This window comes from Brassica napus, unplaced genomic scaffold (genome assembly GCF_020379485.1).
Source record: "Brassica napus cultivar Da-Ae unplaced genomic scaffold, Da-Ae ScsIHWf_144;HRSCAF=258, whole genome shotgun sequence".
Classification (NCBI taxonomy): Eukaryota; Viridiplantae; Streptophyta; class Magnoliopsida; order Brassicales; family Brassicaceae; genus Brassica; species Brassica napus.
In genome coordinates this window covers 1-24,283 of record NW_026014863.1, presented here as the reverse complement: position 1 = coordinate 24,283, position 24,283 = coordinate 1, and the positions used below count along the sequence as shown (strand labels likewise).

Here is a 24,283-nt window from a genome sequence, read left to right as displayed (position 1 = left end):
CTTAGATCAGTGGCAGAGCATTTTACTGCAGATCAAGAGGTCACCGGTTCGAATCCCGTAGGGCCCTTTTTGTTTTTAGAGTAATTGGCGTAGATGCAACCAGAAACCCATGTAATTTGTCATATAACTTGTTTTTTTAAAATATTTTTAGTGACTATAATACCCTTATCTCTATCTCTCTCTCTCTTCTCCCTTTTATGTGTTCTAATCTCTTTATCTCTCGTACAAAGTTTTCAAATCATCTTCTAATTCAACACAAATCTTTATTTTTTTATTCTGATTCTTTTGACACCCATAATGCTAATCTTATTATCTCACCCAAATTCCAATGTTTCCAATTTCGAATCACAATCAACTTTTAAATAATATATACGTTAGTAGATATTTTATTACTTACCTGCTATTATTTAGATTTTAATGGATTCTTAATCGATACATGAAGTATTAGCTGTTACAAATAAATTTAGAGGTATTTAATAGATAACTAATTAATTGTTAATAGTTTCATTAACTGATATATGATTTGTTAGTCGATACATTTGTTTGATACATAGATTGTTAGATGATACTGAAATTATTAGCGGATATGTTAGTTGGTATGTAGATTGTTACCTGCTATGTAAATATTTAGCTGATAGATCTAGAGTTATTTGTTTTCGACAAAGCATAAGGGCATTTTCGTCCGCACAGTATCAAAAAGTTACTCCTTTTTGGGTTATCCATAATTATGGGCATTCAGCAAATTTGGACCTTAATTGGAGATATTCCACACATTGTTTCATGTTTTTATTCTTTTTCCCTTTCGAAACTGTATTCTGCTCATTCTACCTTTAGTCCCTTGAATATACTCATTTGTACATCCTAATGTTAGAATGCAAGATCAATTCTAGAAAAGCTACAAATGTCATACCTGTACTAAGGACCATGGTCTCAAAACTCTTTGCTGGTCTTGTTTTCAGCTTTCACTGACCCTGCAACAAGTAGCAGGAAACAATCAGCCACGGATATTCTTACCAAAAGAAGTCATTTTTTTTTTGTGGTGAATAGATTTATATTTTGGAAGAAAAGCTGTGGATTTAAAAGGAAACACATAGAGAGAAAATTCTTTAACAGCAACAAAAAGCAAATTAGAGTATGAAACAAAGCAACAATCCTTCATTATCATATTGTACTCTACAGGCTTCACTGTATCTGATGCTGCTGCCTTGATGGCGACGCCTTGATCCCTCTTATGTGGCATAGGACTGAGCATAGCCCATCTCTACAACCCAGCTACATATGATTTTCCTCCAGTTATAGTAGTGACATCTGTGAAAGAAAATGTTCAAAAAGGACTCTTTACATCATTGAAGTTTGATAATTGTTCAAAAAATAAGAATGCATACCTGAATTCCAATTATGGCTAGGTTCAAAGTATCAGCGACATAAACATTCCCTTTATCATCCATTCTAAGTCCTTTTAGGATGATTAAAACGAGCCTCGCTATGTTTTCCATCAGCATGTCCCCTTTTACCTTGAAATGATCCAGCCACCAATCTTCCCTTACTGTTTGCACACACAGATATTATAAACAAAGTCAAAACAATCTCCAACAGCATAAAACATATTGAGAGGTGAGAGCATTGTATTTACAAATTGAGCAATCATGACTGAGAGGATGTTTTTGAGGACGATGATCATGTAGTCTACTTCAGAACCGAAGACATGTGCTTAACCAACGAACCTGGTTTCCATTTACAGCAAATATGACATCAAACTCAACCGCGAGTTCATAAGAAGAATAAATAGTAAGTTAACTATCAATTTAATTAGACCACCCACAACATGGTGTTAGAAACTCACTTTCAACAGTTTAAACCCTTGTAGTGAGGATGTTATAAAAGTGTGTATCTACGTGTTATCAACAAGTGAAAAAAAAATTGTGGCCCGTATTGTCGCTCTGTGAATGGTCAAGAACATTTAGCGCGTGCGTCACACGCACGGATTAACCTGTTTTTTTAGTTTGGATAAGATTTAAATGTTTTGCTCTCATTGACTGAACAAATTTCACTTGATATTTAACTTCACCTAATAATTCAAACACATTTATTACATAATAAAATTTGCTTTTAAAATATAAAAATTATATCAAAATTCAAAAAAAGATTTATCTATAAATAGAGACTACTCTCATTTCATTTGGATACAGAAAAAAATCATCATTTTCATTATAATCAACTATTTTAGTGTTTTAAACTTTTTTTGGTTAAATGGATCCTAATAATAATCCTTATAACACCCAAAACTCTTCTAACTTTCTGTTCAACTTTCAAAATTCCAACAATTATCAATTTCAAAACCAAACTTCCAATGTACTAATTAAGTTATGTATTTTTGTTTTGTGTGCTTCATATCGTGTGTGTTTAAAATTTATTAATAATGTGTGCTTGTATTGTATGTATTAAAAGTTTTTTTTTTAATTTTAGTTGTTTTAATAATATTAAGTTTCGTACATTTGAATAAAATTAAGTAAATATGTAACTTAAAAATGAATATGTTCTTAATTTTAGTTTTTTATTATATTGATTTTGGTATTATTTAAAAAAATAAGCCTAGTATAATAATTTTAAATAAATATTATTAAAATTTATTTTATTTAGTTTTAATTACTTATTAATATGTAATTGTTATGTTTTAAAAAACAAAAATATGAATTAAAAGTTGTAGGGTAGGGTGTTGAATTTTTTAAAACAAAACTATTGTAAAATATAAAATGAAGTGGGTGTTGAATAAATGAAGTGGAAGAGAGAAAATGTGATGTGGAATGTTAAAAAGGAAAAATGAGGATGTTGAAAATTAAAAGGGTGTTGAAACCATTGTACATAATCTTACCAACTAGAACCAAACTGATGACTAGGATAATGAGTGGCAGAAAAAAAAGCACCCAAATCAATCATTGCTGATCAGAAATTTATAAAAAAATTCAATAAAAACTAAGGTGGTAATTTACCAGCAGGAGGAGCAGCTTGAGGTTAGAAGCTCTGAAGAAGAGTAAAGACGATGAATAAAGTAAGCAGGAGGAGCAGCTTGACTGCTTGAGGTTAGAAGCTGTGAAGAAGAGTAAAGATGATGAATAAATTAAACAAAGTCTTTATAAGACCAAGTAAAGCTCTTAGATTCTCCCATCTCTTTCCTGTAGCTTCACGAGTACAAGTTATGTTCGAATCGAACCCTAGACAGAATCAAACCAAACCAATTTGCAGATATGGAACAGTTCATTTCCAAAGCAGTAATGTACTAACCTTACTGTGCTCTTTTCTTGTAGAAATTACCTTTTGTGGTTAGTGTTTATAAATGGTCATTATTACTGATTATGTTACTAGGCCCCTTTTATAGAGCCCATTACTGAGCCCATTAATGGTCCTACCTTGGATGTGCCCGTTGGATGGTGCTAATTGCTTACCCACTATAAGTCCTGAAGAAAAGACAAAATAATTAGAAAACAAGAAGGAAAAAAAAGCTGAAACAGATCAGAAGCACTTCAACGATTTGTCTAATCAACATCAATACCTCCTTTTTACTCTCTATTATCTTCTAGGTTTCGTTCAAAAAAAAAAAAAAAAAAAAAAAATCTTCTAGGTAAATCAACAGTACTACTCCATAAATATATATGTGTGCGATTGTGTGAATAGAAAACCACTCTATTGTTGTATCAAAGTATCAAATAAAGGGTAATCTAAAGGGAAGCCTACATGTACTAGCCTCGCTCATTGCTCTCAATTTTTCTTTTGAATATTGAAATTCAGTTGTCTGAACTTTATTCCGTTACCAGCTCCACTCCATGTATTTCATAACCGTATGTATAGCTACCGCTATAAGACTAAATTTACATTTAAACCCATTATAAGACTATCTCCAATGTATTTTGCTATTTTCACCTCTAAAATAGAGGAACTCTATAATAAAAGATGAGATATGCTCCAATGTATTCCTCTAAAATAGCAATCTCTAAATGTAGAGTAAAAAATAGATGAATGCTATTTCTTCCTCTATAAATAGAGGAAAAAATAGAGATCTCTATTATAGAAGAAGAAATAGAGGTGGGTTGGAGCAATTTCACTTCTAAGAGCATCTCCAACTCCACTCTATTTTTCACTCTAAAATAGAGTTTAGAGTAAAAAATGCTCCAATGATACTCTATTTCTCACTCTATAATAGAGTGAAAAATAGGTTTACTCCAAATATAGAGTAATTTGTTTTTTTTTTTGTTCATCACTCTATTTTTCTACTCTAAAATAGAGTATCATTGGAGCAAACTCAAACTCTATTATAGAGTTACTCTATTTTAGAGTAAAAAATAGAGTAAGCCATTGGAAATTGTCTAAATGCTATTATAGAGGTGAAAATAGCTATGGGTTGGAGATGCTCTAAGACTAGCAGTTTAGTTATACTAACTTCTTGAGATAAAATCCAAACGTTGGACTTGGCAATTAGCATTCTTGATTTCCTTCCATCGATAAGACCAGTGGCGGAGGTATATTGAAGAGAGGGGGGTCAACTGACCCTGTGATTTTTTGAAAAACAAAATATTGCTTGTCGTTTTACAATAAATTTTAATATAATGTTGTAGGATTAGCATGTTGACCCCCTCTAATATTTGCTAGATACCAGTTAAAACTCAAGATTTTTCAATAGTCATTTTTTATTGTCCAATGTCTAAGTTTTGATGATAATTTTTTTTTTCAGTAATCAAATACTTTTACTTTTAGACTTTTAGTTGATAGTTTTAACTGTGATTTTTCTTTTCTACGGTAGCTTATAAATATTTAAAATACTATATAATAATACTTGAATATTTATACTTATCATAAATTAATTTCGACACCGGTAAATACTGTGGCTGCCTCCGCCACTGGATAAAACTTACAACTGTACTTGTTCTGTTTTTCACACGTAATTAGTGTAAAACCAGTCTTGCTAGTTAGCTGTCTTTATGCAAGTTGGACTTTCCTTAAATTTAAATAATTAAGATTTGATTACAAGTTTGTGGAATGATGCGCTACTTTTTTGTCTCTTCTGTGTTACGTACGTATGCAAAATAATCAGCCATTAACTTGAGTTATGCGCAAAGCAATTCAAATGTGTGATCGTTACACTCTTGAATTGCCACGTGTCACTTTTCGAACCACACTCGTACCAGGCGGACCGGTCTTCACGCAACAACTTTCCTAACCGTGTGGTATTGCGACTTTGTCTGACTACGTACGTAGTAGCAAATTTTTAAAACATGTCATAAATCTGTATTTGTCTGCATACTTACCAACAACACCCTTTCCGTTTCGACGTTTCAGCAGCGTCAAACGTCATTGTCGGTGTAAATATCTCGTAGTCACGAGGGTATATCAGGAAACTTGAGTCTTTTGAACTTCCCAAGGCTCACTCTGCTTCACCTCTCTCTGTCATTTACTCTTTCACCTCCCCCTACTAGTCTACACTTCTTTCTCTCTCTAAACTTCGAAGGCTTAACACTTTTTCTTTTTCTTCTTCTCATTCTCGAGCTCCGGGTTTGTCTTGAAACCGCCAAGGAATCTCTACCTTTTATCTCTTTTTCGTTTTGTTGCCCATATTGTCGATAGGAAGTGATAAAGCAGAGAGAATATTACCGGGGAGGGTGTATTTTCTTCGATCAGGTTTGTTAATCAACATCTAATCAAATCTTGTTTCTCTCGTTTTCAATCAATAAGTAACTTGTGAAGCTTATCAAAATCCCATCGTTGAAAAATGAAAATCCATGCCATGGTTATTGAATTCACATTGCGTGCACATTAGGAGTTTTGCATTCTCTTTATCTGTTCTTTGTTTCCTACCATTCTTTTCAGTAGGTAGTGATTTGAAGTTTCATATGATTGATTTAATCTGCAAGGGTTTAAAGAAGAGGTTAGTCTGTCATTTCTGTTCATTTCTTTTTTTTTCTTCAGATTCACTCTACAATGAAGTGTGAACAACTAACAAACATATCATAGAAACCCTGAGTTCATTTCTAGGTTACTTAATCACTCTTGAAGACAAGTTTTCTCAGTAGATCTTTGGTTAATAAACAAAAACAAAAAGTGATATGGAGAATATGAATGTTTTTGTGAGTAGTAAGTCTGTGACTGTACAAAATGTTAGGTAGCTATGTTAGGCTTAGAGACTGTCCTACCTTTAACTTTTTTCAAATGAGTGGAATCAAATGACCATTCAATAGAACCATATACATACAAGCATGTGTGTTTTTGTGTGTGGGGGCACTTTTTGATCCTTGGATTCTAGTTTAAACTGATTTTGGTTCCTAGCAATTATGATTCCTGAATTACTCTAATCCATTTGTTTCTCAGTGTTCCATAATTGATAACTCAAGAGTATCTACATGTATTTAAACTCATTAGCTCTTTTTGTACTCTCTTTTGCACTTTTTTCTTGACTGTTTCTTTTCAAGAAAAAGTTAAATAGAAAATGAGAACAGAGGGGTGGTGTTGAATTATTTGCATGTGTCATGTGTTCTCTCTGCAGATAACCCATTTGGGTACAATTTTTATTCTATGTTATTTGTTTGATTCTATAGCAGCATATTTTGACTATATATCCCCCACTACATATATAGCAAACCAAAAGATTTCATAACATTAATGAGAATAATAAAGAAAGAAAAAAGTAGATCGGATCATGAAAAAGAAAATGGTACTACACACGCAAGTTGTTTATTCTTCTTCCTTGGACACTTCTTGATTGTTTATTCCTTCAAATAAAAAAAACACATTTTCTTTTATATATGAACCACATTGTCCCCACAACTTTGGATGAGTCTTTAAGCTGTGCCCACTTGACATTGTAGGCATGTAACTCCCTCTCTATGTATATGCATTGCCTCTCTCCTTTGTGACAAAAAAAGTGTAGCGTTAGCCATTAGTGAAATCATTTTATCTGCTCTTACAAAGTTCCATTAATGGTCCTAGATCTAAATTTTGCTTTTACCTTTTCCTTTTTATTTAGATATTGACATCCATTGCTAAGTCCCATTCATAACTTTCTTCCTTATCATTATCTTTGCAGATGGAGACTGTGAAGCCACTGGATGTTGTTGCTTCAGGAAAAGGAAAACTCAGACGCGCGTTTGTGAAAGTCATCAACGTTAAAAAGCTAACCGGTGTGGTTCCAGAAGGTGACAAAGACTTGGTGAAGAATGCTGCAAATCTTTCAGAGTCGTTCGACAAACTCGAGGAAGAGTATGAGAAAAGACTCGCCATGGAAGCTCTTCTCGCAAAGCTCTTCGCCACGGTCTCTTCGATTAAATCAGGCTACGCGCAGCTGCAGTACGCTCAGTCACCGTACGATCCAGCTGGGATTCAAAGAGCGGACAGCTTGGTGGTCTCGGAGCTGAAGACATTGTCTGAGATGAAACAGAGTTTCTTGAAGAAGGAGTTTGATAGTAACCCCGATAGAACTCTTGTCCTCGCGGAGATTCAAGAGCTGAGAAGTTTGTTGAAGACTTACGAGATCACTGGGAAGAAGATGGAGTGTCAGTTGAAGCTTAAAGACTCTGAGATACTCTTTCTCAAAGAGAAGTTTCAAGATTTAACGAGTCAGAACAAGTTGATGGAAAAGAGATTTAACCAAAGCGATCATAATAGTCCAACTCATTTCGTTACTTATCTGCATCACACAGTCAAGTCTATCAGAGGATTCGTCAAAACAATGGTTCAGCAAATGAGATTCTCCGGCTGGGACGTGGATAGAGCAGCTGATGCGATACAGCCTGGAGTGTACTACTACAAGCGAGACCACACGTGTTTCGCCTTCGAGCATTTCGTTTGTAAAGTAATGTTCGAAGCGTTTCATCTACCTTACTTCTCAACCGAATCATCATCGAGTAAGAGCAGAGAGATGTTCTTGGAGAGGTTCACGGAGCTTAGATCGGTGAAGGTAAGAGAGTACATAGCGTCAAGGCCCAAGTCGAGATTCTCGAGGTTCTGCAGGGGTAAGTATTTGCAGCTCGTGCATCCGAAGATGGAGGTTGCCTTCTTCGGACATTCGCACGTGAGGAACCAAGTCTCTGCCGGGGAGTTTCCCGAGACGAGTTTCTGCGGTGCGTTTTTGGAGATGGCGAAACGGGTTTGGCTCTTGCATTGCCTTGCGTTCTCTTTGGAGCCCGAAGCTTCGATCTTTCGAGTTTCTGAGGGTTGTAGATTCTCGGAAGTGTACATGAAGAGCGTGTCGGAAGAGTGCTTGTCGGAATCTGAGCCGAGAGTTGCGTTTACTGTGGTTCCTGGGTTTAGAATCGGTAAGACTTCGATACAATGCGAGGTTTACCTTTCTCGTTCAAAGTCAACGCCGGACAGTGGATAGATTCCGCCAGGGGTATTAAGGTAATTTTAGGTGGTGGGGATATTTTTGGTTTAGGGGAAATAAATGAGGAGAAAATTTGCTGACCGTTGGATTAAGGGAAGGATTGCAGTATGCGACTGTGCCCTCTTTTTTTTTTTTTTATACTATTTTGTTTGTCAATATTTGATCAGAGAGACAGAAGCATCTTTGAGCTGTTCTCCATCTATTATTAGTTATCGTCACTATCTTCTGTTTATGTAAATAATTCGTAATAATAAGATATTATTGTCATGGACTCATGGCTATACTTTCAAGTTGTATGTTGTGGTTTTATAATATGAATTATGATATCAATTAGTGCATCAAACAGAAAGATTAAAAGTGAATAAAATGTTGTGTTAGTGGAATTGAAATATCTTCTAAAATGAAAATGAAGCACGGACCAAATATGTTTTAGATAATAGGATGACAACACTCTGATGGGTCCATTATAGTATATTTTACTTATTCTGATCCACCGACCAAATATGTTAGATAATAATCAGATGGGTCCAATATATTTTTGATAGATCTCATGGGCCCAAAAGTAGTCCTATCCGAGAATCTTATGTCTCCACAACGTCTCTGGGTCCAGGCTCGGTGGGTAACGTACCCGGTTTATTCTCTGATTCACGATTGATTCCTAAACTAATCCGGTTTGTATCAGTATGCTGCCTGTCACCAATATATACTGAAATTTCAAATTTGTCATTTTATCTTGGATTTGGTATAGAATCTACGGAACTTGAGACCAAACCAGTTCGGTTTTCACATTTACACCTGAATCATTTACAAAGCTGGCCAAGTCTTATAATTTTGACAACTGGATACAGTTTTACACGTAACGTAACTTGTCCAAAAAAATACACCATCAATTCACAACGCGATAGAAATAGAACTTTACTTTTCTTTTGACTAATCAATAAGGTATACGTTTAATACAATAACAAAGTCGGTGACCAAATAAAAATCTCTACTAATAAAAGGGAACTTTTGAGGCTCCACAAAGCGTCCACATCAGCAAAAAAAACTTCTCTCGAAAGATGACACGTGGCATAAAATATAATTTTACATTTTAATATTACAAATTTTTGAAAATTATAAATAATATGTAAACATACAATACAAAAAATTGAAAAACTATCTCTACTAATAAAAGGGACCTTTTGAGGCTCCACAAAGCGTCCACATCAGCAAAAAAAACTTCTCTCGAAAGATGACACGTGGCATAAAATATAATTTTACATTTTAATATTACAAATTTTTGAAAATTATAAATAATATGTAAACATACAATACAAAAAATTGAAAAACTACATTAAACATATGTAAGATTACCATTTTTCACTTAAAAAAAAAACGGCTTATCTCCATAATGTAACATTACCGTTTTATAAAAAAAAACAAAAAACATTATATATAATTTCAAAAATAATAAATATATGTAAACATACAACATAAAAAATAGAAATACTACATTAAACATATGTAAGATTACCATTTTACATTTTTATTTAAAAATAATAATATGTAAACATACAACATAAAAAATGGAAAAACTACATTAATAAAACATATGTAAGATTACCATTTTTCACTAAAAAAGACGGCTTATCTCCATAATGTAATATTAGTAAAAAAACATTATATATAATTTTGAAAATAATAAATAATATGTAAACATACAACATAAAAATGGAAATACTACATTAAACATATGTAAGATTACCATTTTACATTTAAAAATAACAATAATATGTAAACACTCAACATAAAAAAAATAGAAAAACTACATTAAACATATGTAAGATTACAATTTTCACTAAAAAAGGGCTTATCTCCATAATGTAACATTACCATTATATAAAAAAAAGAAAAAAACATAAATATAACTATTTGACTATTTGTCCAAGTTCTTCTATTAAACATTGCCGCTTTACACTAAAAATGAAAAAATACATTAAGATTTAAACATCTATCTTAAAATATAAAATATATAAATTAACTAAATTAACTAAATATAAAGTATAATAAAGAGAAATACTCAATATATAGAAAAATAAATAATAAGTAAATATTATAAATATACAAATTATATATACAATAATAAGTAAATGCACAATTTATAAAAAATGGAAAGAGTATATTAAATATTAAACATCTATCTTAAAATGTAAAATATAGATATTAAGTAAATAGAAAGTATAAGAAAAAGAAATACACAACTTAAAAACAATGGAAAAAGTATATTAAGATTTAAGCATCCATCTTAAAATGTAAAATATAGATATTACGCAAATAGAAAGTATAAGAAAAGGAAATACACAATTTAAAAAATGGACAAAGTACATTAGTATTTAAACATCTATCTTAAAATGTAAATCTATCTTAAAATATAAAATTATTAGTAAATAGAAAGTATAAGAAATAGAAATACACAATATAAAAAAATAAGTAAATATATAATATAAGTAAATACCCAATTTAAAAAATGGAAAATTACATTAAGTTTTAAAAATATATCTTAAAATTTAAAATATAGATATTACGTAAATAGAAAGTATAACAAATGAAAATATACAATTTTAAAAAAATGAAAAATGTACATTAAGATTTAAACATCTATATTAAAATGTAAAATAGAGATATTAAGTAAATAAAAAGTACAAGAAATAGAAATACATATACAGGAAAATAAATAATAAGTAAATAATGTAAATATATAATATATGAATTATATATATAATAATAAGTAAATACACAACAAAATTTAAAAAATGGAAAAAGTTCATTAAGCATTAATCATCTATCTTAAAATGTAAAATATATAATATAAGGAAATACACAATTTAAAAAATGGAAAAAGTACATTAAGATTTAAATATCTATTTTAAAATATAAAATATAGATATTACGTAAAAAAATAAGAAATGGAAATAAACATTTAAAAAAATGGAAAAAATATATTAAGATTTAAACATCTATCTTAAAATGTACATCTATCTTAAAATGGTAATAAATTATATAAAAATGGAAATATCACATTAAAAAAAAAGTATAGTTTTACATCAAGAAAGTCTCTATAAAATCCATTATACCATCAACATCAACCTCACACTATCAAGAAAAGCTTCAAAGCACTCGAGCAAAAAAATGGTTCCACCATTAACTTTTGCCGTCCCAAAAACTTTTAATGACCTTGAAGGAGATTTTTTATAAGAACGAACTTTTTATTAGGTGGATTCATTGTTGGGAACCCTGCAACTTCCAAAGGCAAACGTATTCATGGGAATTGAATTGTTTTTCATAGACTCAAAGGTATTCTTATAAATTTAAATTAATCTAATCCATAATTTTATTGTTAATATTCATACTAACTCTTTCATGATCAAACCATTACAGTTAATATCCATTCAAGCGTTTATCCCGGAACACTTCCTTCATCGCCGAATCAGGTATTAGTTCATGTTGGTTTAGTATTGTTTTTGGTTTATTAACAGGTTTAGGATGGTCCTATTGTAAATATAATTTAAGTTGATTTAGCATATATTATGCTTAAAATAACTTAAATTAAATAATAGTAATTATGCTTAAAATATAATTGTAGAGAGTTTTCAAATATAGTTTACAGAACATTATAGGTGATGAATTTAATTTATTAAATTCATTTATTACTTCAAACTAAGTTTTTTTTTAAACATACTGAGTTATAAATATCAATGATGGATTGATGAGTATAATATGAAGACAAAAATATAATTATTTGATTTTCAAGATAAGAAATTCAGCTTTTATTCAGTTACTCAATATATAACATCTTAAATTATTTTTTAAAACATACACATAATTTATATATATAGATTAATCTTCCAAACTTAAACTATTATATTATATATGGATAATGTTTTTAAATAAAAATAATTTCTGATTTAAATAAAAACAACAAATGGTTATTTTAAATAATGGATGTAATTTACATTATACTATCATTTAACAAGTATTAGATACGTTTTGATATATCATTATTTTCTATTTCCAGAAAACAATAAATTGTTAAACATCAATATCATCAAGGTTAAGTATACGAACAAAAAAAATTCAAACATCACAAAAAAATATTTACATAAACATTATAATACAATAATTTAATCAAAAAATACAATTCAAAAAGAGAATATTCAAAAGAATAGTTATATACTTAATATTTGAAAATCAAAGATATTTTTGCTAAAATTGTACTTACATGGCCAAGGAGATCGACCATCTTTTTACGGATCGATCGATTGTTGAGCATGTGATCGATCCGAAAATACTCTGCAGTTTAATTAAATATCTAAAACATTTATTCCAACACTCAACAGATAGTTTTGCTAAATATGATAATTAGATAGCCAACAAAATTACAAATAAATATTTAAATAGTAAAAATATGTTAATTGAACGTGTTAAAATTTAAAATAAATTTTAATTATGACATGCATCTTAAGATTTATAAAAAATATATATCATAACCTAAATATAAATAATTTAACAACTTAAATTAGAAAAAAATAAAAATCCCGGGCGTAGCCCGGGTTAATCCCTAGTCTTTATATAAAAGCATAGTGTTTGAGATAATATAAAATGGCTCGACCATCCCGAACACTACGGAGGACCCAAAAATAATGAGCCAAGAGACAGCGATAGAGAGCTTCAAGAAATTTCAACACACATGGATAGGGCAGCTACAACACCACCTCAACCACCTGCGCTCCGTCCAAAACCACCACCGCAACTCTGCTACCGGTGACGAGGAACGGCTGAGGGAAGCGGTGCAGAGAGTGATGGAACTTTGTAGAGAGTACCACAGGGCGAAGTTGGCCACGACGGAGAAAGATGTGGTCGGAGTTATGGCTGCTCCTTGGTCTTCGGCTCTTGAACGGTCACTCCATTGGGTTGGTGATTGGCGACCAACTACCTTGTTTCATCTGGTTTACACCGAGTCTAGTATTTTGTTTGAGTCTCGTATCGTTGATATTCTCCGGGGGTTTCGTACCGGTGATCTCAGTGATCTATCTCCTTCTCAATTCAGGTTATTTACCAAAACCCTAGTTACATACTTAAGTTTACCAATCAAAAATGTAATATGTAATGACTTTATTGTTTTATGAAAAGATATTCCAAAATATCATAACTTTTGTGAAAACAAGCTAGCTGTGCTTACCAAAACAATACTTGTCACAAGCATAAGTTGACTTTAAAATTTTAATTACAGGGGAAGATTAAAGAGAGAAATTATGGTCATAGATTGTGTATATATTTCATTAACTCGATTATTTACTTTAATTTTTCTGTGTTGATAACATATGGAGAAATCAAGATATAAAACATTCGAGATTAAGGTGATAGATTGTTTCCATTAGTTTCTGGTTTTAGTTTTTGGTTTTTAGATTTTGGTTTTAGATTTTGGTTTTTAGTTTTTAACTTTTAGATTTTGATTTTTGATTTTCAGCTTTTAGTTTTGGTTTTTGGTTTTTAGATTTTGGTTTTGCTGTATTCTTAGTTTTTTTTTATAAAATAAGCAATAGATTATTTTAAAATAATAATTTTTTAAAAAATTACCATTAAAATTTATCAAAATATAGGGGCTGTTATTTTAAATAAAAACATTACCATGTTTTAAATTATTTTACTTTTAAGTGTTATACTTAAATATAATTAATAAAATATTTATAAATTATTAAAATTAAAATATTTTAAAATTTTGAAACTATTTATAGATTTTATTACATAAAATATTTTTTGTTTTTTTGAAGTTGAATGGCTGTTTTTTCAAATTAATATAATATATTGTATTGATATAATATTTTAAATTTATAATTTTTAGTTGTTGTTTAGTATGTATAATAAAATTATTCAATAATTTATTTATAGATATTAGTAAGTAATTGGTTACAACTAATACTAATATTATCTATTATTTACATATATGAAACACATAAATTATTTTACATTAATGTTAATTGATAAAAAAAAATTGTATGGAAATTTTATCTTTATGAAAACATTATTTACTTAATTATTAATTAATTAAACTATAGTATTTTATACAAAATTCGTTTTTGTATTGAAAATCCACAAAAAATTGGTTTTTGGCTTTTCTTCACAAATTGGTTAAAATTTTGAGAAACAAGTTTCCTTAAATTTTAGGGAATTTATTTGTTAAAAAGCTTGATTGGCAAGTGAAATGGTTTTTACAAAAACAAAAACTAAAAGCTAAAAACTTGATTGATAAAAAGTTTTTACAAAAGCAAAACCAAAAACTAAAACATAAATTACAAACAATCAATCTCTAAAACGCATTTGATCATGATTATAAATATTTAATTATTTTTGTTATTTTGGTAGTTGTAATGGTTTTTCTTGTTGTTGCAAAAGTGTTATTTTATGTTGTTCTTCGATACGTAAGCATGAGGACGACTAACTATATACATTTTGATTATTTAAATTTTAATATTAGGTTTAAATTTGTCAAAGGCAGGAAGGTGAGTGAGCTACAATGCGAGACGGTAAAGGAAGAGAATGCGATAACGGAAGAGTTATCAGAGTGGCAAGACGACGCGAGCGAGCTCGTCATGGGAACTGTGTCGAATCTCGACCAGAGGATACGACGGCTAGCAGAGATCGTTCATCGAGCCGATGATCTCCGACTGAGAACGATCACAGGTGTGGTGGAGCTCCTAAGTCCGCTGCAACAAGCCGAGTTTCTCATTGCTGCGGCTGAGCTTCGTAGGGGGGTTTCTGGTTGGGGGAGTAGCCACGACCGTCGTCGAAGTGCCAACGTCTAAAACGCATGTTAACGGTTTTGGAAAGCTAATAAGAATTGAGAGGATTTAATAGTTGTTAGATAATAATTATATGTGTTTACCATGTTTTTATTATCCAAATTGAGTTTGGTTTTTACATGGTTATGAAATATGGAAAACTGTCTTATGTTATGTATGCATGTTTTACGATATATAAGTCGAACTATGTCTTGTTAACTTGCCCTCTTTTTAGTCAGTTTGAAAAATTAGATGGGACTAACTGAAGCTTTTGTTTCTTTGTAAACAAAAAATAATAAATACACGTGAATCGGGGGACGTGGGTTATCGTTGGTTTCTTTAGACCAAGTGGATACAGAAAAAAAGGTCAAAGAATATTATTACAAAAGACATGAAGTGAACGTGGCGTGGTAATATCTCTCGAAGACATGCATGAAGACACTTGGTATGGTACGCGTCCTTCTATCACGGCGTCGATTCCTAGCGTTTTGTTTGGTTGGCTGAGTTAAAACTGCAAGAGATTCTCTCTCTTTTTTCCTCGTTAAAAATAAGAGATTCTTCTTCATAAATTATTTTATTCAAATAATCGAAGATACTGGTGACATAGCCATTTTATATTTGTTTGGTCAGAGGACAGCTCTCTTCCCAATTACGCACTTGGTGTACCTTTTGATTTCCCTTGCATCCTCGTGCAATTTTAGTTGTTGTTCGCTTTTTTGTGTAATGTTTAGTTAACTATGAAAGTTTATACTTCAATTAATTTATTTATGCTTATATGTAATGCCTATAGTAGATGGAAAAAAAATCAAAGGGTTTATAGTTAGCATAAAAATCACTTAAAATTACAATAGTGAACGCCTTGGTCTAGTGGTTTAACCAAAAATTCATTAATACTTTTATATCAGGAGGTCTAGATTTTAATTCTCGGAAAAGATGGAACTATGCGAATTAAGAAAAAAAAACTTACAAAAGATCTAAAGTATGACGCAAGGAATATCAGCAAGCGTAGATCTCATAGGACGGCTCAGGTGATGCAGTCGGACGTGAATTTTCATATGACAAGTAAAACTGTCAGCTGTAGAATCGTCTGTAATATTTCTAAAAGCATAGTTATAGTGTTAAAAAAAAATTTACAACAGTGAGAAGTTCCATAAAGTTAACCGTTACAAAAAAAAAGAAAGTTCCATAAAGTTGAACTCCCCCCGTAAGTTTGAAACCAATCCAAGTAAGTCAGTTACTGGACTTTTATAGCTTAAAATAGCCCAATAAGTAATAATTAAAGAATAAATCAAAAGGGAAATTCTGTTCTGAGACCGTAAAGTATATGTATTTACATGCAAGTCCTTACATTCCAGGTCAATTACAATTCCACAGTCTTCTTCCACTTCAGAATGGCGGGAATGTGAACTGAGCCCTAATTTTCTCGAAATCTCCCCCAATGGCCATATGGTTTTAACCTCCTTCGCGTCTCATCACTCTCACTCTTCCTCTCTTTCGATTAACCACTCTTCCAATCTCTTTTTTCCGAGAACGAGGAGGAAAGTGTCTCTACCATCAAAGAAGATGCCGATCGTAGCCGAGTACGCGAAGTCGAACCGGTCTTCGTGCAAGGCGTGTTCGAAGGCGATCGCGTCGAAAACCTTAAGGGTGGGGATGATTAGCAAAGGACCTGGCGGATTCGACATGACCAGGTGGCACCATCTGGAGTGTTTCCCTACCGATTCGGTGTCGATTGATTCCGTCGATGATGTCAAAGGCTTATCCGCTTTAGAGGTTAGCGTTTCTCATCCAAAGTTTTTACCTTTTTTTTTATTTGTTTAGAAAATTTAATTTTTGACTACTAAGTAAAGGTTTCAGCTTTTTCGACATTGTTCATAAACTTTCACTTGTTGATGCTATTTGTGTTATGGTCGCAGAAAGATGATCAGGATGCTTTGGCGAAACTGGTGGAACAGTGTGGTGAGCCTGCTCAAGAAGTAAGATAGTTCAGTCTCGTTTCCTCATCTAGATTTGGAATGTAGACTGGTTTAGTATTCTTAACTGCTTGTATCTGTTGAAATGAAGCATGTTGATGAGAAGGAAGAAGAGGTTAAAGATCCTGGATCAGATGAAATAAGTGGGGAGAAGGTTAAGGAGATGAAAGGTTCTTCTGCTTCTGCGAGTGTTATTGCTGAGTATGCTAAATCAAGCAGATCGTCATGCAAGAAGTGCTCTCAGATGATTGCTGCTAAAGAACTGAGGTTGGGGATGGTGACCAGAGACTCTCGGGGATTTGATATGACGAAATGGCATCACTTGGGATGTTTCCCTGTTGAATCAGTTGCAGTTGATTCTGTAGAGGAGATTGGTGGATTTTCATCACTGCAGGTTAGTAGTCTGTATCACATATTTGGAGTTTTCTAGTTAAGGTGATAGAGCTTCTGGATGGTTGAATATATCCTTCGGTAACTTAGATCATAAAATCAAACCAATAATTCTATTTCACAAGTATTGTCAATGTCACGTGGATTTTCAAATATATCAATGGCGTCATTTTTTTGTCAGTCTCCCGTTGAATAAATTACCAAACATATAAGTAATAAGTTTCTTTGTTTGTACTGCCGTATATTGCATAACTGCTTCATTTGTTATGCTAAACAGAGCGATGACCAGGATGCACTAAAGGAGTTTGTGCTACAATGCGGGAAGAAGACCTCGGTAGATGTACTAGCAAAAACCTTGTTTGATAGTGTGTTTATAGTGTTTTATGTACTAACTTCTTATATCATTTCTTTGTGGATTTGCAGAAGATGGAAGAAGTTAACGATGAATCTGTAGCTGATAAAGGGCAAGCGGAGGAGACAAACAAAAGAAAACATTCTCAGGTTACTAGATAGCAAAGGGCTTACTTCATTATGGTTTGCTCATGTGGATTTAGAATGTATAATAAATTACATTTCTTAACTGCTTACAGGTTGAGGAAGAGGTAGAGATTAAAAAGGCCGGATCAGATGAAAAAAGTGGGCAGAAAGTTAAGGAGACGAAAGGTTCCTCTGCATCTTCAAAAGTTATTGCTGAGTACGCCAAATCAAGCAGATCATCATGCAAGAAGTGCTCTCAGCCGATTGCTGCTAAAGAACTGAGATTAGGGATGGTGACCAGAGACTCTCGGGGATTTGATATGACTAAATGGCATCACTTGGATGTTTCCCCGTTGAATCAGTTGCAGTTGATTCCGTAGAGCACATTGGTGGATTTTCATCGCTGCAGGTTAGTCTGTATTTATAGATTAAGAATTTCCAGTTAAGTGGATAGAACTTCTGGGGTTTGCATATGTCCTCTGGTTACTAGGATCATAAATTGAAACAGATAATTTTATTTTGAACATAGATGTGTCATGTTGAATATTTGATAAAAAGAATCGTCACGTTGACTCTCAGATATACCAATGGCACGACATCATTGTTAGTTCATGTTGAATAAACACCCAAACATATAACCAGCCTTAGTCGTGCTGACACATCTTTTATATTTGATTCATTTGTTACAAAATAACAGAATGGAGATCAAGATGCATTAAAGGAACTGGTCCAACAATGCGTGAACAAGACCTTGGTAGGTTTACTAGTAAAACTCTTTCACAGATATTTGCTTTCATTTCGAGGCTTACATATTTGAGGCCTCTCTGAATTAACTTCTTACTCCATTTCCTGGCGGGGTTGCAGAAGATGGACGAAGATAATGATGAGACTGGAACTGATCACCACCAAACGGAGGAGACAAACAAAAGAAAACACTCTCAGGTTATTAGATAGCATTAATCACTTCTTCTAATATAATTTTGTAAATGCTAAATTTTCATTGTCCTGTAATTGATTGTTTTTTTTGTGAAGGTTGGGGAGGTATTGGTTGAAGATGAAATACAAACAAATGCGAACCAACCGAGTACTAGAAAACCTAAGGTATGCAAGCAATAAGATATGTATTTAAACACCTGCTCATGGTTGATAGTCTGTTCTTACTGATAGAGATCCTCCTAACCGATTTTAAACATTGTGTTATGCAGATGAACACCAGTGAGTCAACTTCTCAGGTCGTAGCTGAAGCAGAAATATCCTTTTCAGCTTCTGATGTGAAGGAAAAGTACAGGGTAAAGTCTTAGTGTGTAATAAGTTAACGTTCTGTATTATCCGTTAACTTTATCTTATTCCTAGGGACTTTGCAGCTGTGACATACGTATTCATTTTCCAATCTTATCTCTCTGGCTGCTAATACTGTCTTTTTTTTTCCAGGATGCCAGTCTATTACCGAAGTGGAAAGCGTTTGAGACTGTAATATTCCTTGAGCGGGTCAGAAATCATCTTTTTTAGATATGATGTTATTTTCCTAGTATAAATATAGGGCAGTGTATGTTGTGTCTTAATGATTAATTCATTTGCTGCATCTTAACAGGATGATGGTCTTAATGATTCAGAGAAGATAGCTGCATTTGATTTTGATGGATGCCTTGCAAACACATCTGTGAAAAAGTAAGAAGCCACTCGTTCACTCAGAATTTTGCTGTTCTTCTCTGTTTCGAACCTCTTACATTGACTATTTATGATTTCTATAAAGGCAATCACATATTATTTTCGTTTTCCTCTTTCTCAGAGTAGGTGCAGATGCATGGTCACTTATGTATCCTTCTATTCCTGAGAAACTGCAAAGTCTTTATAGTCAAGGCTATAAGCTGGTACTTTCTTTTCCTTTTGTATTCCCTCTAATCCATGTTACTGAATTGTCTCAGTTTGTTCGTATAGAGATACTGATTTTAAATGGTCATCAGGTGATTTTCACAAATGAGTCCAACATTGACCGGTGGAAAAACAAAAGACAAGCTGCTGTTGACTCGAAAATTGGACGCCTCAACAGTTTTATCAAACGCGTGGAGGTCCCCATTCAGGTGAAGTGCGGTTTGGTTTTCCATAGTTAACAGCGTTATTTTATCTTCTCAAGCACGTACACTGCTTCAACAAATCCTAATTATTATTTAGTAATACAAAAGAAACTATGACGCAGACAAAAGCTCTATGTTGAAGTTAGTTCTGTCTTGCCAGTTCTCATAAGCTAACGTTTGAACTTTTCAATTTTCCAAACTCTTAATTCTCTGACATGCTGGTATCTGAAGATTGATTATGGTTTCGTTCTGTATGCAGGTGTTTATAGCCTGTGGAGTCGCAAGTTCTGGTGGTAAAGATGACCTTTACCGCAAACCCAAGCCTGGAATGTGGCAACTCATGAAGAAGCACTTTAACTCTGGAATTGAAATTGATATGGATAAGTTCGTTTTCTCCCAACTTGCTCTTAAAATTTTGAATTTAGCTGTGAAATTTCTAGCAAGGCTGGAAAGATTACACACATTTGTCCATCAGCTTTCTTTCCTATTTAAACTCCATCTGTTTGTTTGTGTTCTCTCTAGCACTTCAGTTTGGTTATACTAACTTTTGTATCATTAGATCGTTCTATGTTGGGGATGCAGCCGGAAGAAAAGGCGATCACAGCGACGCAGACATTAAATTTGCGCAGGTATTTGTTACAAACATCTCAGCAATACTCGAGATAATTTGCGTGACTGTTCTGATAGAAAGCTACTTTCTTTGGTTGCAGGCGAATGGATTGAAGTTTTTTACTCCGGAGGAGTACTTTATCGCTTGAAGTTAGGGAACTCAGCTGTTAAGTCTTGTGCGTTATGTTAGCAAATCTCTTTTGTCAGGCACGAATACTTTTTGTGATCAAACTATAATCAATGCGTCTTTAACTTTAACAGTCTTTTAATATGACACTGTCAGTTGTATTTAACTCAACGCTCTTTTGTACATGGCACTGCCATTTAAGCATCAACTTATCAGCGTACAGAGCTTACTGATCCAAGAAAAGAGAAGCACAAGCAACATAACAAAACCATTGACAACAAAAAATGCTTCAATTTCCGTTTCATTTTACATACATAAGGTTGGAAAGTTCTTGGATAATCTCTTCTTAATGCTCTAATACCATACATAAAACATTCTCTCAGTAATAATCAAAACAGACAAGACCTGAACTGATTATTATCACTCATTTTGGCCAATCTCGCCTTCCAAAATAGCGTGTCTTGTCAGAACAATCTCTTTCACAAGGTTTCTGTAAACAAAGGGCCTAACAGCTGCACGAAGAAAGAGCTCAGGTGGGATTCTACTCTTCTTAATCTTCTTCATCCACCTTCCATATCCCACTGTCTTCCATTCTTCAGGCTTCACTTTAGCCTTCTTACCTCTCATCTCCAACTCATCTCCTCCAAAATCTCCATCTCCATCTTCTCTTTCCGCCATTGCCTTCAACTGCTTCTCATAAAACTTATCCGACACCACCATGCTCATCTCCGCAAGCTTCTCCATCCTCTCTGCATTACTTGTCGCTTTCTTGAATTGCTCTTCCCAATACCTCTCATCCTGTTCCGGATCAACCTCATCTACTTCACCTTCCAAACTGTCTTCTTCCACGTTCCCTTCCACATCAACAACCATATTATCATCATCATCCTCTTCTTCTTCTTCCTCCATCTCGCTATCACCACCTTCATCTTCAACCCATTCAGAGAATTCAGCCTTCTCCGAGTTCCCACTATTAATCCCCTCATCCTCATCTTCATCCGGAGCATCACACCCTAGCTCCATCTCCTCCAGCTTCGCTTTCCACTCTTTCGTATAAGGATGCAACAACTCAATCGGATGGTTCCCAAGCAAAAACCTCAAAACCTTAGACTTCTTCTCATCACTCAACTTCTCATAAGCCTTCACCACATCATCCACAAAAGCGGTTTGCCTCACCTTCAACATCTTACACAACCCTCCATAGTAAGTACTCAACTCCACCCTCCCATCATCATCCTCCACCTCAAACACGTATCCAGCCTCCGTCACGGGGTTCAAATAAGGCACAATCGAGTTAAAAAAATCTTCCTGAGGCTCGAACCTACACTGAAACACAGGCTTCTTCACATAAACAATATCAGGCCTAAACCAAGCGGCGCACTGACATATCAAAGACCTCGACTTGTTCCCCAACCTCCCCATCAAGTTCCACTTATCCAACCTCTTCTTCTTATCCACCTCCACAACGACCTCACTCACCAACGTCCACTGCTCCCACGGCAACTCACTCAACCTCCACTTGGGATGCCTAACGAAAACCCAAAAGTACCTCAACCCAACACCCGAATCCAACTCCTTGACCCGTTTCTGAAACGCAAGATTCATCTCGTGCTGCTCAACCTTCTCAAACTCCTCGTGATTCGCCACTTCCCCGTACATGGTCACGCACTCGTCGGAGATGGTCCCGCGGACGGGGTCCCCGACCACGACGCCGCGCCACGAGTAAGGCCCGAACTCACCGTACTTGAACCAGTCGTGAGGGTGGCGCAGCCTCGGGTCGTCCTTGTCCATGAACCGGACCATCCTGTCGTAGCCGAGCCCGATCATCTCGAGCTCGTCTTCGGTGAACTTGTCCGGGTGGCTGCTGAGGATCTTGCTCCGGGACTTGTCGGGGTTGTTGTAGAGGCGGTAGAACAGAGACTCCGCTAGCTTCTTGGACTTCTCCCGGGCGTTGCGCTTCGCCTGCTTTCTTGTGTCGGAGTCTCCTTCTATCCTCCCGCCGGATGAGCCTCCGGGTTTCTTCTTGCTCCGACCCGCCAATGCTCGAACGTCTCGCCGGAAGCCACCATCTTTGTTGAGGAAAAGCTCCGAGCTTTTGATCCTTAACGGAAAGCTCCGCTCGGTGAGAGGTAAAACGGATACGGTTCTTCGTGCGAAGGAGTTGGGTGGAGATTTGCGGATGGAGAAAGGGGAGAGGGAGAAGCTAGGGTTTAGGGTTTTAGAAAAGGATAAGTCTTGGCCTAACATTTCTTCCTTCGCGAATCAACGAAGACAGAGAGAGAGACAGAGATGACGATTAGATACTGTAATAATATAAGTCGATTAATACGACAGCGTTTAAGTCGACAATACGACTGCGTTTAAGCCTGTTAATTGAGCAGATGAATACGACTGCGTTTAGGCCTGTTGATTAAGAAGATAAATACCATACGACGCCGTTTAGGCCGATGAATACGGCCGCGTTTAAGCCTATTAATAAACTAAGTCGACATAATACGACGCCGTATTAAGCCTAAGTCGACCTAATACGGTGTCGTTTAGAATCGATGGATGGCGTTTAAGCTGATTAATACGACGGCGTTAGACGTTAATACCCGACAAGCAATAAAAAGTAACTAACTAAAAATCCTGTCTTTTTTTCTTTTTCTTTCTTCGATTAAACTTGCGATGGCGAAGAGGATACACCTGACGGAACTAGGCTGCATCGCGTGCGAGGAACTCACCGAGCTCGGCGCGGGTAAAGAAGGGTGGCTCGTGAACAATCCAAACCTTATCTCCGCACTCGATTCCCACTCTATAGCCCTAGCCCATCGATTCCTCATCCTGATCGTGAATTGGGCTGATCCCGACTCTCTTCGCGTCAAGATCAGACCCGATCTGTCTCCCATCGAGGCGGAATCTATCACAGCGATCGAGTGGTTAGTGTTTGACGACGTCAGAGTCGTCCTCGCCGGAACCTCCTGTGGTTATCTCCTGGTTTACTCTATTGCCGGTGATCTGATTCATAAACAGGTAAAAAAAAAAATTCATAATATTAAAACTGATGTTTGTTTAAACAATTGTTGTCCGAAAGAACCCCAGTTATTTAGTTTGGTTACTTCAAGTGATCTTATGTATATATGTTACAGTTGGTGCATCCTAGCCGTATATTGAAACTAAGAGTACGTGGCACTAAGAAAGATTTGATGCAAGAGACATCCTCTGAGGAGATTAGCATTGTGTTGCCTGGCATTATTGCTCGCTTTGATGGCTCCAACATTCAGGTTTAGTGTTTAAAAATACTTCTGACGTAATGGGAACTGGTAAGTTCTGAGAGTTTTTGTCTTTATGATTTGTATAGAGTATGCTTCAGAAATGGTTTCAAGAAAAAAATCAAACTTTTGGGACCAGAAGAGTAAAAAGTGATTCGGAAGATACTGGGAGTTTGCACCAACGTTACCTTATCA

The 24,283-nt window shown here is 34.3% G+C and overlaps 4 protein-coding genes, 1 long non-coding RNA gene and 1 pseudogene across 7 annotated transcripts; 4 read left to right on the top strand and 2 right to left on the bottom strand.

Annotated features, from left to right (window-relative positions):
- Positions 1 to 477: 477 nt before the first annotated feature.
- On the bottom strand, positions 478 to 1,725 carry LOC125597382. Its single transcript, XR_007331691.1, has 3 exons — positions 1,634 to 1,725; positions 1,386 to 1,546; positions 478 to 1,308 (listed from the first exon to the last, which is right to left on the bottom strand). It is a non-coding gene; the product is annotated as an uncharacterized LOC125597382 (long non-coding RNA).
- A 3,686-nt stretch (positions 1,726 to 5,411) lies between these two features.
- On the top strand, positions 5,412 to 8,658 carry LOC125597387 (protein GRAVITROPIC IN THE LIGHT 1-like). 2 transcript variants are annotated; one of them, XM_048772115.1, is made up of 2 exons: positions 5,412 to 5,670; positions 7,073 to 8,658. In XM_048772115.1, the coding sequence occupies exon 2, from the start codon at positions 7,073 to 7,075 to the stop codon at positions 8,363 to 8,365; it is 1,293 nt and encodes a 430-aa protein (XP_048628072.1). In that variant the 5' UTR covers positions 5,412 to 5,670; the 3' UTR covers positions 8,366 to 8,658. The 2 variants fall into 2 exon arrangements, with proteins under 2 accessions (XP_048628072.1, XP_048628071.1); XM_048772114.1 differs by lacking the exon at positions 5,412 to 5,670 and adding an exon at positions 5,949 to 6,968.
- A 4,342-nt stretch (positions 8,659 to 13,000) lies between these two features.
- On the top strand, positions 13,001 to 15,441 carry LOC125597385 (protein DELAY OF GERMINATION 1-like). Of its 2 annotated transcripts, none has more exons than XM_048772111.1 (2): positions 13,001 to 13,454; positions 14,883 to 15,441. In XM_048772111.1, exons 1-2 carry the CDS (start codon positions 13,048 to 13,050, stop codon positions 15,208 to 15,210), a joined length of 735 nt encoding a protein of 244 aa, XP_048628068.1. In that variant the 5' UTR covers positions 13,001 to 13,047; the 3' UTR covers positions 15,211 to 15,441. The 2 variants fall into 2 exon arrangements, with proteins under 2 accessions (XP_048628068.1, XP_048628069.1); XM_048772112.1 differs by having other exon boundaries at positions 14,904 to 15,418.
- A 1,121-nt stretch (positions 15,442 to 16,562) lies between these two features.
- LOC125597383 lies at positions 16,563 to 21,059 on the top strand (annotated as a pseudogene).
- Positions 21,060 to 21,108: 49 nt separating this feature from the next.
- Positions 21,109 to 23,116, bottom strand: LOC125597384. The gene has a single exon (XM_048772110.1). It carries the CDS (start codon positions 23,082 to 23,084, stop codon positions 21,258 to 21,260), a length of 1,827 nt encoding a protein of 608 aa, XP_048628067.1. The 5' UTR covers positions 23,085 to 23,116; the 3' UTR covers positions 21,109 to 21,257.
- Positions 23,117 to 23,441: 325 nt separating this feature from the next.
- Positions 23,442 to 24,259, top strand: LOC125597386 (the record flags this gene model as incomplete). The annotated part of the gene is made up of 3 exons (XM_048772113.1): positions 23,442 to 23,849; positions 23,966 to 24,100; positions 24,178 to 24,259. Coding segments are annotated over exons 1-3 (562 nt in total), but the record flags the coding sequence as incomplete, so codon positions are not given.
- Between the last annotated feature and the right edge of the window lie 24 nt (positions 24,260 to 24,283).

Bases quoted from the DNA above. Each gene is read 5' to 3' on its own strand.
- LOC125597385 (XM_048772111.1), top strand. From the start codon at position 13,048: ATGAGCCAAGAGACAGCGATAGAGAGCTTCAAGAAATTTCAACACACA. The intron at 13,455-14,882 runs GTTATTTACCAA...TTTTAATATTAG, and splicing joins CTATCTCCTTCTCAATTCAG to GTTTAAATTTGTCAAAGGCA.
- LOC125597384 (XM_048772110.1), bottom strand. From the start codon at position 23,084: ATGTTAGGCCAAGACTTATCCTTTTCTAAAACCCTAAACCCTAGCTTC.